Genomic DNA, 19,078 nt, shown 5'->3' with positions numbered 1-19,078 from the left:
GACTCATTTCACCCTCTCTTTCTTTAATTGATTTTTACTTGTGTTAGGCTTTTAATAATGATTTTTGTAAATATTATTGAGAGGACAGTGATATCTGTGGGGTGTATTCTAAAAATTAAAACAATCTTGATTGCATAACAATATTTATTACAATGGCGAGTGATTTCAGTCTATTTTTAGACTATTCTCTAATGGTAGCAGGCAGGGTGATGAACGGAGCAGCGACTATCTGTTGAGAGATATTCTTCTTTAGCTATTAATAATGACTTGGATTGGGTCATTTTTGGCCTCTAGCAATATGTGCAATATGATTTTGAATCAAACAATGGAAAATTCAGGATTGAATGTAACAATATCTCCTTCTCATAATATTGTTACAATATGAATTTGTACCTTTATGATATGTCTACAGCAGTGGTGGCCAAGATTTCGGCTCATGGGCCATGCCCATGCCAAATTGCTCAGCCTCACTTCACATTTCTCCCATCGCCATGCCAGGCTGTCTGAGCACAAAGAGGGGTAAGAGGGGGAAACAGCGAACACACCACATTTAAATGGCAGTACAGGCATAATGCCTGTGACTTGGTTTTGTATTTCATATTTCTCAACAACATAGATCACAAACAAAACAAGTTTACAGTATTAATTATTTTTGGCAGGCTGAAGACGACAATTTTTATCTGGTACAAACTGTCGGCATACAGACAGGTGCACACAATTACACAGAGTTTTGCACTCAAGTTGCCGTATAATTGTGACTTATTTAGTTTCATAATCAGAAAAGGGTCTTTCACATGAATACGTCGATTGAAATATTGTGGCAATTTTGCAACTCATTAGAGAGACATGGAAAATCTACCTGAGACAAGCAATGTAGATGTCCTAAACAATTTTAATGTAAAAAGATTTGTAATTAAAATTGGATTAACCTTGCAGGTCAATCAGTTACATCTGCACATGCACAGGGGTGCTTGCAATTGAAATGGCAAACGGTCTTGAAATAAGATGTAAGATTGACAGTGTCCTCAAAACCTTTAAAAGACTATTGTAAGTTTTCGAAGAGCACAAAAAATTTGTGGCGCTGATGAGGTCGACACCAGCATCGATCTGAGTATCGTCTTCGAACTAAACTAAGATTATCTTTGGGCGAAACCGCCATGTTAGTTCTGTGTAAGCCTTGCTTGTGTAAAGAGGTGAATAAATGAACTACTGTAAAATGGGAGTGTTGTTTGGTGTAACTGACCCGAACTTCCTCCTCAAATTCTTCAAACCTCAGGCTTTCTTTAAAGCCAATGAGCTTAGGGAACTGGATTGTCTTCCTTCTACAACGCAAGTTTCCTTTTAAATGCGTACCCATCAAATGAGAAATAAGTTACCTCGCAATGTCTTATTGTGGGCAGTGTGCAGTCAAGTCCACTTAAAATGCGAAGTCTGCAGTCCATTCCGGACATTCTAATGTCTCTGCCCTGCATTCTGTTTTTCCCCTTCATAAATTCAATAATAGAGATTTAAATAAAAAAAATTATTGGCAGGCTCATACTCTTTGTCCATTTCCATTGAAAATTGTTGCAACTGAAAATGGAATAATGAGTACGACTTCAGATAGTTTGCTATTCGTACCACCAATTTCTTCACATACTTCATACCTCCAAATTTAGCACAAGGTGCTTCTTGAGGCACAGAACAACGAAACCTATCTGTTGATTATTGTAATTTTTTTGGTCTTATATTGTTACCTAAAAGTTTAAATTTTTCTGCATGGTACTATAGTGTCATTTTGTAGCAAATAAGCAGTACCTGTCACTTACACGATTTGATAATTCTCATCCCTCTTTCTATCATTGTCATTCCCATTCATTTTAAATGATTGTGACGATAGGTCACTATACTGCCTCTTTTTGTGCAAACAGCCACTGGACCTGTGAATGTCCTTCGTGCCACAAGCAAATAGTGAAAGGAAACAGCACTGACACCATGATTCTTTTGAACTCAGAGTTGTGCAAAGTGCAAAATGCCACTCCTCAGTGCTAAATGAAATGTCGCACTGTTCCAGATACTTCCATGAAGGAACGAGTAAAGCTTAGTGGCAACATGTGCTGCAAGCATGAAGTTTGGCATGCCTTGGCTGGCCCTGTTCAACAGTATAAAGTTAATCAATACTGCTTCTACAGTGCTAACTCCAAAAGTTCCAGTAAGTCACATGAGAACACTCTTGTATTTACCGTAACACTTAGCATTTACTACAGTGCACCCATATGCTGCCTGCAAACATCACTATTTAACCTGTTGACTGCCACATGCTTAGTGACTGATGTTTCACTGGCAGGCCAGTGTTAGTAGGGATTGCTGGCAGCCACTCGGCAGTCAACTTGTCAAATCTAAAATCACTATAGGCTCTAATACCCAAAATTAGTATTTTTGGAATTGATAATACCAGGAGCAGCTGCCTTGTACATATCAATAACATGTATATGCACAGATGTCAGTGTGGTTTTTACCTTAGTGGCAACAGTTTTTTTGCGTGCATCCCCACTACAGTCATCAAATGATTCCCACTCACCTCCCTGTCCACATTGCCTTGGTATATTGTGATATTACTACAAAGATAATACCCAACAGATGAGATTAACCTTTGTACTCCATTGAGTACACACATCACTTGTTGCAGGAAAGTTTCAATTGCAAAGTCCCAGGAAACTAATATACATCAATATCACATGCCAGGAGGAACCTGTTTTCTTATTACCATTCAGCTGCTGCAGTGATCAGAAAGGGTACTGAAAGCTTCATCGAATTAGATGAATCTTGTATGCCATCACACTTCGTTTAGTTTGGAAGGCTTGATTTATAGCATCTTTGATACATACTCAAATTCTGTCAACTTTTGTTACTCTATATTCGTATCTTTGATAGACTTATATTCACGAAGAAAGTACTGTCATTGGCTGGCGCATGTAAAATTAGCCTCACGAGCAGTTACTTCTTGCAAAAATGGTAGTGTTATCACGGTGATTTTGGAGGGCAGATAATTTTTTTATCTTTATACTGTGCCATCATACCTGTTACTTCCTCACTTCATCTTTATGAGAATTTGCCAATAAAATGTAAATTCATACGAGTCTGTACACGTCCCTCTTTCATAAGTAACTGGTTAGCTGCTTCTGCATTGCTAATAACCGTCCCTCTTGAAAAGTGGGATATTTGTAGGTTTGCTAGGAATGTAAGGCTGCACTCCAACTTTTGAAACATCCATGTGCTGAAGACATTCTCCCACCATCTTCTGCAATGAAGATTTGTCTTCTGATGTAACAGAATCCCATGCAATCAATATCAGTTGCCCCTGCAGTTCCTTTTCTCTATAGTAGTGCTTTATTTGGTACTAAAGTTTCTCTACTTGCTGTCCAAAAGTTCAAAGCTAGTTAGTAAAATTTCTTGTTACTTTTATGTTTGAATTTAAATGGGGCAGGGGAGATGGGTCTCACACCCACACCCACACCCACACTACGTGTAAATAGTCATAGGTAAACTTCACAGTACATAGCAAATGTAATTTAGCAACGTCTGTCTGTTCAGTTTTAAGAGTTCACTAAATGGTGTTCCCTGTTTTAAGTCAGCCCTGCACGATGTTCTGTAACCAAGCAAGTGAGAGCTGCTCTTCTATCTTCTGAGTAGGCTTCTGTCCATTGTCATCCAGTCATTGACTGATTATACTCAGCTGGCAAGGCAAATCGATATCTTCATCCTCAGCACCGCCTGTGGCACTGGTGGAACTCTTTCAAGTGGCGAGTCTATGGCACTGGCACCAGCTTGCACCTTTGCACCTATGGTGCTTTTGCCCTGGCTTGTTTGGACAACACAGCAGAGTGTACCAATAATGTTTCCTAGACCACCTCAATCCAAAACATACCATTTTTATTAAATTACAACTACAGCAGCAACTAGGAGGTTTAGTTGTGATGCTCCGTCAATGAGCTGCTCTCAGCTTCTTGGAGGACATCCTTTGTCATGTAGAAGAGAACTGCAGTGAACTGGGGACCTAGAAATGACGGAAGGGCTTCATCCCCACTGCAGCCCACAGTGGTACACAACCCACAACAGGCTACAGCAGTCCACTCACCCCACCGCCGCCCCAAACTGAACCCAGGGTTATTTTGTGGTTCAGCCCCCAGTGGACCCCACGGGAACGTCTTACACCAGACGAGTGTAACCCCAATGTTTGCGTGGTAGAGTAATTATGGTGTACGTGTACGTGGAGAAAGTGTTTGCTCAGCAATCGCCGACAGTGTAAAGGAGACGTAATAAGAGAAACCAGCCCACATTCGCCGAGGCAGATAGAAAACCGCCTTAAAAACCATCCACAGAATGGCCGGCACACCGGACCTTGACACCAATCCGCCAGGTGGATTCATGCCAGGGACCGGCATGTCTTCTTGCCTGGAAAGCAGTGTGTTAGACTGCACGGCTAACCGGGTGAGCCCCGCTGGAGATACTGCTGGAGCTATTGGAATATTTTCCACCATCCATCCATCAGCATGTAGTCTCACGCATTTTGCACATAGTGTCTGCTAATTTCTCAACCAAACACATGGGGAAAGGTGAGTAGGTTGAGATGGACCACCTCCTTCGCTACCAGTCACGAGATTTAATCCCTCATGCCTTTTTTTTTATGCTATAGGAAGTGTTTATGGAACTCCTTTACAGTCAGAAGAAGATCTCATTGCCCAAGTTCTGGTGGCAGCTGAAATTATTCAGTACAATACATGTTAAAACATTCCTCCTTTTTCAGTCTGCATTAAATTAGCTAAACTCTTCTACTTCTTTTGGTGTTCAGTTTGGTAATTTAACTCCCTCTCTATCATCTGATTTAATTCAAATACATTTCATTACCACTGTTTTACTTTTGTTGATGTTCATGTTATTTCTTTCCAAGACACTAGCCATTCAGATCATCTGGTCTTCAAAGTCCTTTGCTGTGTCCAAAATAATTACAATGTTGTGGCAAGCCTCAATGTGTGCATGTTTGTTTTAAATTTCTTCTCCCTGAACTTCAATTCTGTTCCAAATTTTTCCAAGGTTTCTTGTAACAATTGCTCAGTTTAGAGACAGTAACATTGGGTATAAGCTACAACCACATCTCATTCCTTGTGCTTCTTCTCTATGTCATTTGACTTAACTTATGGTTTCTGTATAACTTGTAAATAACATTTCACTCCCAGAATTTTTTTCCTTGCTACTTTCAAAATTTCAAAGAGAGTAGTCCAGTCAAAAGTTCTCTCTAAATCTAAAAATGTCTTCCACCCATTTTAATCCTAATCAGTACCAAAGGTTCTATGAATTTTCGAAGCCAAACCTACAATATAATTGTGGATACAAGATGGGCTAATCCCTTAAATGGACAGATTTGCTACTGCTAAGCCCATATTTTATCAAAATACAGGGAGGAAGATTACTGCCCATCACAGTCTTATATAAATGACAATGACAGTTGTTCACATATAACACTGTTATAGCTTCACGCGTGGCATAATAGAAACCTGTTACACGAATCATGGACATTTAGTTGAACAACCTGTTGGTGCTAAAGTTGCTAATCAACAAATGTCAAGTGCGTATATATGTTTTACAAAACTTGCTTTTTACCACTACTTTATGAGCAATGTTATTAGGGAAAGGAAGATTAGAGTAACTGTGGATGAGGTCATTAGAGGTTGAGCATAAATTAGAATTTCAGAATAACAACTTGTTATTTGCCTGAAGTGATTTCGAGAAACCATGGAAAACCTAAATCTGGATGGCCAGGCAGCATTTTGAATTGCTGTCATCCTGAATGAAAGTCAAGTGTGCTGGGTGCCGTGCCACCTCACTTGGTAATGTTATCGGTGTCAGTTTTAGTAAAACAACTATGTTAGTCAGATGGAAAGCGGTAAACATGGTATTGTGAGAGCAGGAATACAAAAGTGGGAGTGGCTGCACACAAAGTAATCATCCTTATCCTAGTGATTAGTCCTATTTTATTGAAAAGTTATCCGAATGGTGTGTCAAATTTGTCAAGTTTGTCAAGTTTGGCTGTAGACTGTCAGAACAAATAACCTGTATTGTTCCACCTCAGGAAAGAGTTGTTCTTTCTAAATTAAGAATGAAACTGCACAGTTTAACAATCTGAATTTAGTGACTGATCTTAGTTAATATTGTTGTTATCCAAATAAGAGATCTCTGTATTATGAAAGAAGATTGTAGGTTTGGATGTAGGAAAACATTCTGAGTAATGTATACTGCCTATTTATTGTGTAAAAGTACAAATTACATGTGGAAATTTTTTTAACCACAACTCTATTCAAATTACAATTGTAGATATTCTTTGCTAAATAAAGAAAAATGATTACATCTAAAATGGCCAGTAGTTGCAGTCTGTGGTCCCCTGAACAAAGTATTAATACTCTGAAGCCACTGCACACCAAATCTTTTAACACTGCAAATTATGTTCATTTACAGATTGGCCTGGAAATTGCCTTGGCCGTGTTTGCGAAGACCCTCCAGAAGTCTTTTCCCAAATTCAGCATCAACTTTTGCAAAATTTTTGACTGCTCTCTCCTGCAAAGATAAGAAATGCATATTAATGGAGTTTGGCATAAGCACTGTGAAATGTTACAGAATTTATTTTATTATTAGTTTATCCTCACTAGATTACATTCAAATTTGTTCTACTCAATATGCCAAATGAAAGCAGGAAACAAGAAAATATATTTTGTGTATTCAGAAACAGCAGTTTCATCATGAAAAACCATGTATTATTACATATACTTGCAGGGTTTTGATTTTCTTAGCAAAATCCTCTAAATAAGTGTGCCATAAAATGATACTTAAGTCTTCAAAACTGTTGTTCAAATTGGAACTTCATTTTTAGAGTCTTCACTACATTCACTGTCATCACTTTGTAAATGTCATATACTGGGTGTACAATTGAAAGGTGTTCAAGATGAAAAGCATTTGATTCTGGATCAATCAACTTAGAACCACAGGTAGCATGTTATGTGTAAAATCTCCTGAAAAAACCATTTCCTCTGAAGGAAACTTCAATTGCATTACAGAAGCGATTCAATGTAGCCCACGTGAATCTCTATGTGCTGCTAGTTTGCAGTTACACATTCCATGTTCAACAGTGAATGATGCATTGGACGAAACTCTTTGTCTAAAAACGTAAAAGATTAAAATAATTCATACAATAAAATCTACTGGCAAAGTTGTGTGTATGGACTAAACATTAGAAATGCTACAAAGGATTGGTGAGACACACAACTGCTGGAGTTGTTTACAACTGTAGAATATGGGGCAGTGGAAAGTGACATGTGATGTACGAACTGGCGAGGGACATCATGAAAGTCAACGTTTAGGTTAGCTAAATGTTTAACACAGTTATCAGACTACCACTACTACCACTACTACCACTTCTACCACTACTACTACTACTGACAGCAATGAATTTCATACCCGGATTGTCTGAACAGCATGCCCTCCCACAACTACAACACGGAACTATCTTTTGGCGGGACAGAACTCCATGTTTCCACCTTATTGGTAGGGAATTTCTGAATAGCAAAATGCCCAGGAGGTAGACTGGAAGAGGTGGGCCAACTACATGACCTTTTACATATCCAGATATGATCCCATTGAATTTTTTCTTAAGGATTTATGTGGGAAAAAAAAACCATCTACCAGGTTAAGATTGATAGCTGTCAACACCTGAAGACAAAATATGGGATGCTACGCCAACAGTTACACCAAACACACTCCAGGCTATATGGAGCAAAAGGTGGAATGTAATTTTGCACCATTTAAGCCATAAATTATATAATAATTACTTTGCGAGTTAGGGCTTGTTTATTTTGGATACTTCCACCCTGACATCTTATTGCAAATTGCATAATCTTGCTGAGTTTCATCTTAGTGTAATTTCTTCATCTGTATTTAAAAACTGTTACTTAACTTTTGAGGCTTAAAATGCCTACCTTACTTAATCTTTAGATTCAATATTTCAAGGATGAAGTAAGGAAACCAAAGTCAAGACAATGAAGAAAAACACAAAGAGTGAGATCCCCTAATGTATATTAAAAAATAATATACCTTTATCCTAACAATTCACATTTATGTTATTTTGTTTACAACTTAGTGTTAGCTTCACTAAGTTACACAAAAGCATTTCTGTTTCATTCTTCCCAACATATCAGTTTGTTTTCATCGCTCAAACCACGCAACATTCTCATCCTGTCAATTTCCTGTTTAGTTAGTTTGGTCATGTTAATCCAGTGACCCATCCTTGTGTAACAAATGCCTCAGTCTTAATTCTAGTAACCAAAACTACTTTGTCAGCAACACTACTATGATCACAGTTGTAATTTTTATGTGAAACAGCACAATTGCTATCAACGTCTTTCTGATTAGACCACTGGTATTAAATACCGCTTCTCCACTAGTTTGACAGTTATCCACCATTTAACTTTGGCACTTCCTAATACTATCTATCCCACTACGTCTTTGTGCTAATCCAACTGCCTTTTATTGTTGTACATTTTATCTTTGAAACTATGAAAAAAAATTCTATAACCAATTTCAGTCATTCATTTAACCAATTTCAAGTGTCTGAAATTGGCAGTTTCATTTGAGATTTAACCTTTTACCATTGAACTAACTGCTCTCCTTTTTTCTGGAGGGGACAGGTAGTTCAGAAAGACTTTGTTGAGAAGTACGTGGCAAACACAAAATGGATAATTAAAGTACAAAATAATCTTCACTATATGCATACCATTTGGAGAAGGACATTAACTAGGACAAACTTCTGGATGATTGTATCAACAAGAATCAACAATTTGACACATCTTGTGAGATACTAGATTTGATCAAAGTGAAACAAAGAGCAAAACTTCAGTTAGTACATGGGAGACATCTGGACTTTACATCAGTGAAAGCCCCAATTCTTAGCCATCCAACACATCACAGACACCATGAAAACCGTCACAAAATATATTCTGTACAGTGTAACAATAACAACATAGGTTACAGAGGCATCTATATTACTCATTGGTTGGCCTTTATAAATAACTATAGCTATAACGAGGAAACTGATTAAAAATTTTTTCTGAATTATTGTAAGTTCCTGAAATACATTGTAGACTAATGTTAAGGTTCTATACAAAAACAAGATAAATATTTCAGTTAAAACTTTGAGGGTAAGAGGCTATGGTTTAAGTATAAGCATTTCAATGATGTTTCCTCTCTCTCCACAGGGTGTTATCAAAGATAAATCATTAACTGCATCAAATGATTAGGACAAAACACTGATGAATAACGTTGTACTTCAAAAAATGCTCTCTCAGCTTAAAAGTTTTAACTGAATTAAACTCCAAACCAGAAAGCCTTTTTAAAAATATTTATTAGTATTTAATGTGCTACTTATGAGGACACAAGGTTGTTCAATTTGTGATGAATTAGTTGTACCTGAATGAATCCTACAGCATGTCTCAAGTGGTCCACTATGTTGTCAACAAGACGCTGGCGTTCTTGTTCATTTAATGTCTTCTTCCAGAAGACAGCTGGTTGAGATACATTGTCATCATCATCTGTGTTGTACCTGCAATTTTTTTATATTTTTATAGAGTGAAAAATCTTATGTACAAATACAAATTATCATTAGCAGAAACATCATCACAAAATTTTGTTCTTGATTTAGAGATATTTGCAGTTACAGCTCCCTTGAAAGAGTAATTCAGTGATTCACCAGGCTGTGTCTAAAAATGAACTCTTGCTCAGTGTGGAAAAAGCATCATAAGTGATGGTAACCCCTCCTGGCTTTCATTAAAGACATCTAGAATGTCAACCACTGAGCTTAATATTCGTCTATGTATTTCAGAAATCATTTGAGTATACATTTTTTGACAAATGAGTTGATCTAATGTTAAGCATTGCTGGTGGTCACTGACTGGCCTGTCTATTGGCTTCTAAATTTCCTTTTTACGTACTGCAGTATTTTGCTGTGGATGTTGTAATAAATTAATGGAAATAAAGTTTTATGCTAAACCAAGTTTTATGCTAACAATGCCATTCAAAGAAGCATATCATTATGTTCCTTTTAAAGGGAGGAAAATCCATTTAGATATCAGAGACCAACACAAATCTAAATATACTCAAGTATGTGGAATCTGACTTTCATGTAACCACTCTATCACAAAGAAACTGTTGAGGACATTTTTTTTCTCTAGTAACAGTTGCAATTTGCTTGCATATATTCAAATTTTTATCAGTACGTATTCTTATCAAAAATTCTGCACAAGTAAGTTTTACCTTTGGACATCTCCAACTGTTGTAAACTTCGAAAGACCAACACTTGGAACTTCAATGGGTCCCCCAAAACTGTTTGGAAAGTAGTTTGGAGCACCATCTTGATTGTAAAGAGCTTGTGGCCCATCCCGTTGGTAGTTTGCAATCTTCGAGCGATAAGGACAGTTCACAGGCAGTTGCAAATAGTTGGGTCCCAAACGGTGTCTGTGAGTGTCAGAATAAGAAAACAGTCTTCCCTGAAAATATGAAGACCAGATTAGTGGTAAAACACACCTACTGTATTTTATGTGAAAGTGCAAAAAAGAACACTTGACTGACAGTCAACTCGAGCAATATATTACCTGCAGCATTTTGTCAGGGCTAGGCTCAATTCCTGGAACCATATGGGCAGGACTAAACGCTATCTGTTCCACCTCTGCAAAATAATTTTTGGCGTTGCGATTCAGCACAATTTTGCCCACTGGGATGAGTGGAAACTCGTCGTGTGGCCAAACCTAAATAAAATATTATTTCATGTACTGCGAAGTTTGTACTGGTATTAACACTGTATAATGTAGAAACTAATGAAAAGATACGTCACACAGTTTTTCTTGTGAACTTGAGAATAATCTCATAAAAGTGAATACAAAGTATCAATGAGAAAATCACATGTATAGTAATAATGATGAAGGATAGAATGGATATAAGGTACTTGTACCATTAAGAGTTTTTGAATCAACAACTGAAATTACACCATTAAACTTTGGTTTGAAGTAAGGCAAACCAACTAATCAGAGTAACAAAACCAAATCTAAAAATAAGTGAAACAATAAAGCAACTGTGATTTATACTCTTTGTCTGCTGAAAAGGTCCCTTACCTTAGTGAGATCAAATGGATTGAATTTCCAGTTCTCAGCCTGCTTAAACGTCATGACTTGTATGTACATAGTCCACGAGGGATAGTTTCCTGTTGCAATAGCATTGTAGAGATCCCTGATTGAATAATCAGGGTCACTTCCAGATAGATCACCAGCCTGTTTTGCTGGAAGATTTTTTATTTTTTGATCCGTCTGGAAAAGGAAACACATTGTTGCATATGATTATCAAACTAGATAATATAATTTCCGTACTACTCTGAAATTTAAAGATCAGGCATTACCTTATAATGGAATTTGCAATAAACAGCTTCATTCTTGGCATTGACCAACTTGAACGTGTGTGAACCATAGCCATTCATGTGGCGATATCCATCTGGGATTCCTCTGTCAGAGAAGAGGAACATGACCTGATGGGTGCTCTCTGGTCTAAGTGTTATGAAGTCCCAAAACATGTCAACATCCTGTAAGAGAAATTATTTACATCAACAAACACTTAAACATAGCAACTAAATGTAAGTTGGATGAATTTGAAGACAGGAGAGAAATGAAATCTTCAAGAACAGTAATCAAACCCTGTTTCATATCTAGGGCCTATATACTGCCTAAAAGAGTAAGAAACAAAGTCAGTTTTCCATTTCGTGAAATTAAAGATTTTATATGAAATACTACTCAACCAGTTTTATATATAGTATACTTGGTAATACAAATAGGGTGTCATCTACATGTATTTGTGTAGTTTGTATACAAAATATATCAAAATATTTGTTAAATGCTTATAGATTTGTTAAGTAAAGAAAAGTGATTCTTGCAATGAGAAATGAACAAAATTTAATTACATTAAATATTTGAGAATTTACTAGAAGTGCAAATATACACAGCTGAAGACAGTGATACAGTACAGTTAAGGGACACTAGGAGAGAATCAGTTCAGAAATATAATTCTAGCAAATGCTGTAACCCTGCATTTCAAGTACAAGTAACTTGAAAAAGAAACTGTCCAGTGCCATGTAAGAGAATATTTGCAAGGGTGTAATACAATTACATTAAAATATTCTGCATATTATGATAATTTTAAAAGGCTGTCCACTTAAAGTTTGGTATGTTATGTAGGAATTTAACATTTACACATCAGGAATTTTTGTACTTACTTTCTTCCTATGTTGAACAAAAATCTATGCTCTTAAAGGACTCTTCATAAAAAACTAATAAGAATTTTATGAAGTGAACAACTGAACAATAATAACTTGCTTATAAGCTTGAACAAGAGTATCAAACATCCTCTTTGTAGTTTTTAAGAAACAAAATGATCGTAAAGTTTCATCAAGTAAATACACCCTATTATTTTTATATACCAAGTGTAACTTTAGGGTTTCCGTAACAGAGCTCTAAAAATTAAAATGATATTCTTTTAATAATAACCTTCAGATGAGTTTCTGGATTCCTCTTCTGAGTGTGTATGAAGACTGGGAAAAATATTGGGTCTCTTATGAAGAAGATGGGGGTGTTGTTGCCCACCAAATCCCAAATACCTTCTTCAGTGTAAAACTTGACTGCAAATCCACGGGGATCCCTGCAGATAATTATAATATTTCAATATTTATATTTGTGTAATTACTAAAATACACATTTTCTATGAATTAAGTTAGACTCACTCTAATGAAATAAATATGTGATCAATCAGGATGAAATCAATGAAGAGTCATTGACACAAAATTAAATCATCAAAAAGTATAAGAATTTTATTCTCCATAAGCAAAAGTACAAATATAACATTTTTAAGTTATTAAATCACTTCATTATTCTCAGGAGTTAAAATGAAAATCCGAAAGATATTGAACAGTATTTTAAACAACAACACTTCATCATCACAATATAGGAATTAATAAAAATTTGATAGTTCATTATAAGAGGCAATATTGCCTGTCTCATCTATTTTAGTATTTTAGTAATCAGTTACCAAAACAAAATCTCACCTTACAGTATCAGCTGACCCACTCTCACCTCCCACAGTGGAGAACCTAACAGCTAATGGTGTCCTCTTTCCAATTTCAGAAAATATTTTTGCCTTACAGTAAGCTGAAATATCATGTGTAACTTCAAAGTACCCAAAAGCACCTAAACATAGGGAAAAAAGAAAAGGAATATATCATTAGCAGTGTTTATTATGGGTGTTTCAAAATAATTTCTTAAATACAATTATAAAAAATAAAAAGACAAGCACATATTACCTAATCATCAAAGGAGACTAACTAGGCTTCTTCCATTAAATGTATTGTTTCTTCAGTTTAGCCATTTAATATAAATTTAAGCATACGTTAAACTTACTACTGCATGTATGTGTGTTCCACATCTCCCAATCTTTCTTTGTCTCAGCTATTTACAACAAAATTTCACATTATCATGGCATAAATTTTTACCTGCACCCTTGGCATGTACAACTCTTTCTGGGATGCGTTCACGATCGAAGTGGGCAAGTTCATCAATAAGCGTAAAGTCTTGCAGCAGAATAGGTCCTTTTGGACCTGCTGTTAGACTGGCTGTATGGCTGTCAACAGGATTACCACTGCCTGTTGTGATTTTCCCCTGGTCTTCTTCTGACTGTGGATATGAGAAGAAGAAAAATAGTTATGACTAACAATACAATCTCTTAAGCGATCAGAGATGATGTATAAGGATAAATCCACAGATGGAACAGAATATTCTAGTCACAGGTGTTTATACTGATTAAGAAATTACATAAATGGTCAGCATATTGCCATAATTTTCTCTCCGACAGTGTACTGTAATTGTCTTCTTATACAACGGAGGATATGCCAACTTCCAGAAATGTATCATGATTCCCATTCTGAAAAAGGCAGCAGCTACAAAATGTTGGCAGTATCAAACTTCAAGCCTCTTATCACATAATCAGAAATTTTCTTGAGGGTAATTCTGAGGAGAGTTGAAAAGAAGGGGAGGAGGCTAAGCTCAGCAAAGTTCAATTTGGCCTCTGGAAAGGATTTGTAACAAGAAGAATTCTGGCACAGATACTTCTTATTGAAAATCAATTACAGAAAAAATAAGAAAAGGAATTTTAAAAAAAATTGTGTTGCCTTTTTAGAGCTCAATAAGCCATTTGATAATGTTACTTGACATATCTTCAGAATGCTGAAGAAAGCAGGTCTAAAAAAGAAACAGCTTCTGTAATAATAAAATGGCTGTGATTAGGAATTTTAATAAGGAATGAGAAGCAAAAATTAGAAATAGCACAAGACAAACGTGTGGACTCTGCTCTCATGTTCAATTCTTACATCCAGAAAGTCTATATACTTAGTTTGCAGCAAGTGAGGCTGGGGTCAACATTACTTGACAAAAGACAGACATGCTGCAATATGTAGATGCTATTGCTGTGGTTATGGAGACAAGATCCAGATAAGATTCTTGGTGCAACAAATGAAGTTTTCTGTAACCAGTATGGCACAAGAAAGACTAAAGTGATGGTATGCAGTACTGAACAAGAATATGAAACTCTAAGAATGACAGAAGAGAGGATTTAGAATTGATAGAGGAATTTACCCATTTGGGAGGTAGAAACCAGAAAGAAATGGTGAGCAGAATACAGGGGGGGCCAAAATTGTGTTTCACTTGAGAAAGAACTTTCTCATCAGCAACGACAGTATAGAAATAAGTAAGGGTTCATATAGCATTTGTTTGGAGTGTCCTTAATACAAGTGTGACCCTTTACAATATGAAGCAAGAGAGAAGACAGCTAAAAGTCTTTAAATTTGCTGCTACATAAGATTAGCTGAAGAGATATTGTTGCCAGTGAAGACATGCTGAAAAGAATACAAGAAACCAGATTTCTCTCAGACAAATATTAAGAAACAATAACATTGGAACAATAGCAGAAGAAGCGGCTGAGGGAGGGAATCCCTGGCGATAAGCAAAGGTGTAATATGGGCAGCAGCTGACGAGTTACGTAGGATGTGCTACATACTTTATGTATGCAGGAGGAGGTACACACAAGAGTGGAATAGTGTACTGCTGCAAACCAATGTCAGTGTTTAACATTGAACAAGAAGAGTTTTAAACTGAAGTATGTCACATCATGGCAAGAAATCATAATTATGATCCATGGAACTTGTGAATAACTAAATCAACTCTGAATATATACTTTGCTCAAACCAATATATGGTCCTGAGTATTTCTTTGGGAGCCAAGTCAAAATTTTGTTTTCGTAACACCTGGACATAATTATGAATATAAAAATCTCACCGCTTCTACGATAAGAGCTGCCTCTATGAGAGGACTCTCCCATTTCCCCTCCTCCCTCCAAAATTATATTAAAGCTCTTCATATTAAATGGACTTATTTCCCATATTTTGCTCTTATTTAAATTTCTATAACCCAGAAAGGAACTACTCTATTAAAATACAGACAAGCCTGAGTGATATTACAAATAGTCAGACACTACATCAATGTTAAGTACATTTGTATAGCAACACCTGATACTAATTATTTTTCTTATACATTGAACACTACACAGGTGGCCAAGACAGAAGCTTCTTTTATCCAACTTTTCACGAGTAAATCGCATCACATTATGTTTAATTTGAAATCAGTAGTGTCTGAGCAACTTCTTTAATGAAGTCTCATTTACTAGGTAGTGGCTACCACTGTTGTTGACTACTTCCTGGCAACTGGAAGCTGTCCTGAAAATACCCATTCACAGAGCAAAAGGGAACTGCAGACCAGCTTGGAGGAAAAAGGATAAGAGTTACATAATGCCCCTTCCTCTTATATTTTTGTAATTTAAGTTATACATACATAATATATACCTAAATAAAGGGATACCTAGCAATGAACACAGGAGGTCACCTATCATCCTCCATATAGTCCCAACTTCACCCCCATCCCATTTTCGTCAATTTACAAAACAAAGAATAGTTTTGACGACTTCAATTTGATAGTGATGAAGTGGTGCAAGCAGAGGGGAGATTGTGGCTCCGTCAACAAAATCGAACATTCTACTAGTACAGAGATAGTATCAACAAACTGGTCTCTCTCATTGGGAGAGACTTGTTTGTCGTCAGGGTGACTATACTGAGAAATAAATTTGTATACGTTAAGAATAAAGACGTATAACATTAATAATGTTAGTTTTATTTAAAAAGCTTTAAGAGTTTTCACATAAACTCTGGGGCATTACTCTTCAGCACACCTTCATAAATGCAGCAGAACTTAAATTGTATACAGATATTCACATCACATCCAGAATTTAACAGACTAAGTCAGAGCTACAAGGCAGCACTCCCGAAAGAAATGGGCGACTAAAAAGGTAAGACACAAGAAGTTTCAATTGATAATGCTAAATATCAAATGGAGGGCACTATTGCGGAATTTGAGAACTAGCATTCTACCACAGCCAATGTAGATTTTGCGTAAGGACCACGAAGATAAGATGCGAGAAATTAGGGCTTGTACGAAGGCTTTTAGACAGTCTTTTTCCCCTCGTTATTTTCGAGTGGAACAGTAAAGTAAATGATTACTAGTAGCATGAATTACCCTCCATCCTGCACCGTATGGTGACTTGCGGATAATGTGAGTAGATGTAAAGAACAAAGCTTATCAAGTATCATCACAAGCAGGTAAAAACAATTCATATTAATTTATCACAGCAATACTGGTTTTATAAAAGTTATTTCCTATTCCAGAGCGAAAATGAGACAGCAAGCTGTATAATGCATCTTCAATAATGCTACGATCAAAAACTACATGCAAATGAATTTAGCTTTGAAGAGTAGGTATGTGACGACTCTATACTATTCGCGCAAACTATGCTGACACTCTGCGCGGTCGCTGATTGAAGCGACGGTACAGGCAAGCAGCTGACGCTAAACATATGGGCCTGAACCTTGGCCCGAGGTATGGAGTCTAAGCTTGGTACAGCTGTTCCTCCAAGATCCTCTCGGGTTGGAATGGTGTTGCCTCTCGTTCTGGATGGTCCTTGCGTGTTGCCTGGCCGTAAATCCTGGTTGCCAGCATGCAGGCATGCTGGAGGTGACGTTGGATGTTCCTGTGGTACTAGGTGTTCTTCCCATCCCGCGCTATGTTGTTCAGCGCGGACTCCAGCTTGGGTGTGAGCTTCCTCGTTCCATCTCCAACTTATTTTTTCAGCCGCGCGACCGCGTCCTCCAAGATGAAGCAGCGTAAAGATCGGGTTGGAGTTTATGGTGTGCAGGTCCTCCTTCGTGACGAATTCGAGCATAATTGCCCGATATCCGCCACGAAGCTCGAACGGCCGGTGTGGAAGTGGTGGCTTCCGTTTCCCTTCCGCTTCCGCGAAAAGGTACGGTTTTCTTCGGACGTCGTACCGCCCATCTCGCACCATGGTCGCGATCTTCTTCAGGACCGCTGGGAAGTTGGTGACGTCCGGGAAGGGGATGGTTTCTGAGTACATCCCTCCCGCCTCTTGTTTGTCCTCCTGCTGCTGCTGCTTCTTCACCACATCCGGCGGCGGCGGCGGAACGGACTGCACCACGTCCATGGGCGTCTCCCCGGTCTCTTTTATTGCTACAGGTTCCGGGGCGACGTCCGTTTGCGTGGACACATCCACCCCAATTTGTCGTACCACCGTGGGGGTGACAATGGGGGCGGGTGTCTTCTTTTGCGTCGTCCGGATTTCTTCCCGCAACTCTTGCAGCTACCGGTGGAGACCGACGATCTCCTCCTGCATTGCCGCTCTCTCTGCCGCCATCGCTGCTTTGAAGGCGGCCACGGCGTCGTCGGTAGCGGCGCTGGGCGGGATTGCGGCCGCCCCGTTTTCCCACTTGGGCGGGGGTGGCGGGACGGCTGCCTCTTCTTCATGTACCGCTTTCTTGGCGGTTGTTGGTGTCCGCTGCTTCAGATATGCGCAGCTGCGTGCGTTTGCGGCGTGCGCGCCGCCACAGTTGACGCACGTTGGCGCGACGTGTGGTGGCTTGTCGCAGTCGCGTGTATCATGTGCCTTTGCACATTTCAGACACGCGACTGCGTCCCTACACGTCCTGGCGACGTGTCCCATCTTCTGGCAGCCTCTTGTGCTGCGGTCGGCTGCGCTGCTTCTTGTTGCTGCCGCGGCCGTCTCCTGCCAGCGTGAGCAGAAGTTTTGCCACAGCAGCAAGTTTGCCTCCCTTTCCGCGTCCGGACATGGCGATGGATTAGTGGCGTTGGCGTGCGCGAGCGACGGTAACGATGTGAGCCGCAGCGAGTCGAGCATCGGAGTGCGTCGCTTGTGCGTGTGTGCAGGCAAGCAGCAGCCGTGATGATGCTTTATATACATATATCTTTGCCCCATCTACACACGGCACAAACATTCCAATACGCTTTTTCTTTTATCTCCCTCATCCACAAACACCTGTAACTGCCCCAAAGGGTTTTGTCGCTTCGCTGTCTCTGCTTCACTGGCCGGGGCTGTATAAACCCGCGCCGTACACTACAGGCCGTACTCGAGTAGACGGTGTAACTACACATTAAAGGTGAAAAAAGAAAACATTAAGAATCTTACTGTCTTGGATTTCTTGACCCTAACGGCTGACATCTTTGCATATTAATATGTGGCAAGCTACTTCCGAATAGTTCCATGGTACAAGCTGAGATATGCTGAACTACACACCCCGCTTGTAAAACCAAGAATGAAAACTTTTATTCGTTCGAAATAATTATTAATAAACTTGAAAACTGAAGTATGCGACGCAAACTGAATGGAAAAAAAAAAAAACAAGCACGCCTCGTCTTTGGTCATCTATCGCAGTGACCAGGCGGGTGAAGCGCACACTATCGCTGAGAATTTCATATAAACATGAGTGGCAGATGAAAAACAATGTATGCTCAATGAAAAATCTGCAGATCATAATCTTATAGTGCCGCTT

General features: G+C 38.4%; 1 protein-coding gene across 1 annotated transcript in view; it reads right to left on the bottom strand.

The window, feature by feature from the left end:
• Positions 1-6,263: 6,263 nt before the first annotated feature.
• LOC126248107 (catalase) overlaps positions 6,264-19,078 on the bottom strand; it is a 64,472-nt gene continuing 51,657 nt past the window's right edge. The window contains exons 2-10 of the mRNA XM_049948786.1: positions 13,607-13,787; positions 13,163-13,304; positions 12,609-12,759; positions 11,471-11,650; positions 11,190-11,381; positions 10,674-10,826; positions 10,336-10,568; positions 9,493-9,625; positions 6,264-6,591 (exon numbers count right to left, since the gene is read on the bottom strand). Of these exons, the coding sequence (XP_049804743.1) occupies positions 6,487-6,591; positions 9,493-9,625; positions 10,336-10,568; positions 10,674-10,826; positions 11,190-11,381; positions 11,471-11,650; positions 12,609-12,759; positions 13,163-13,304; positions 13,607-13,787 (1,470 nt within the window). The 3' untranslated portion in view covers positions 6,264-6,486. The remainder of the gene's footprint in view (positions 6,592-9,492; positions 9,626-10,335; positions 10,569-10,673; positions 10,827-11,189; positions 11,382-11,470; positions 11,651-12,608; positions 12,760-13,162; positions 13,305-13,606; positions 13,788-19,078) is intronic.

Source organism: Schistocerca nitens, chromosome 1 (genome assembly GCF_023898315.1).
Source record: "Schistocerca nitens isolate TAMUIC-IGC-003100 chromosome 1, iqSchNite1.1, whole genome shotgun sequence".
Classification (NCBI taxonomy): Eukaryota; Metazoa; Arthropoda; class Insecta; order Orthoptera; family Acrididae; genus Schistocerca; species Schistocerca nitens.
Note: the sequence above shows the minus strand (reverse complement) of the source record. Positions and strands in the feature narration are given on the sequence as shown.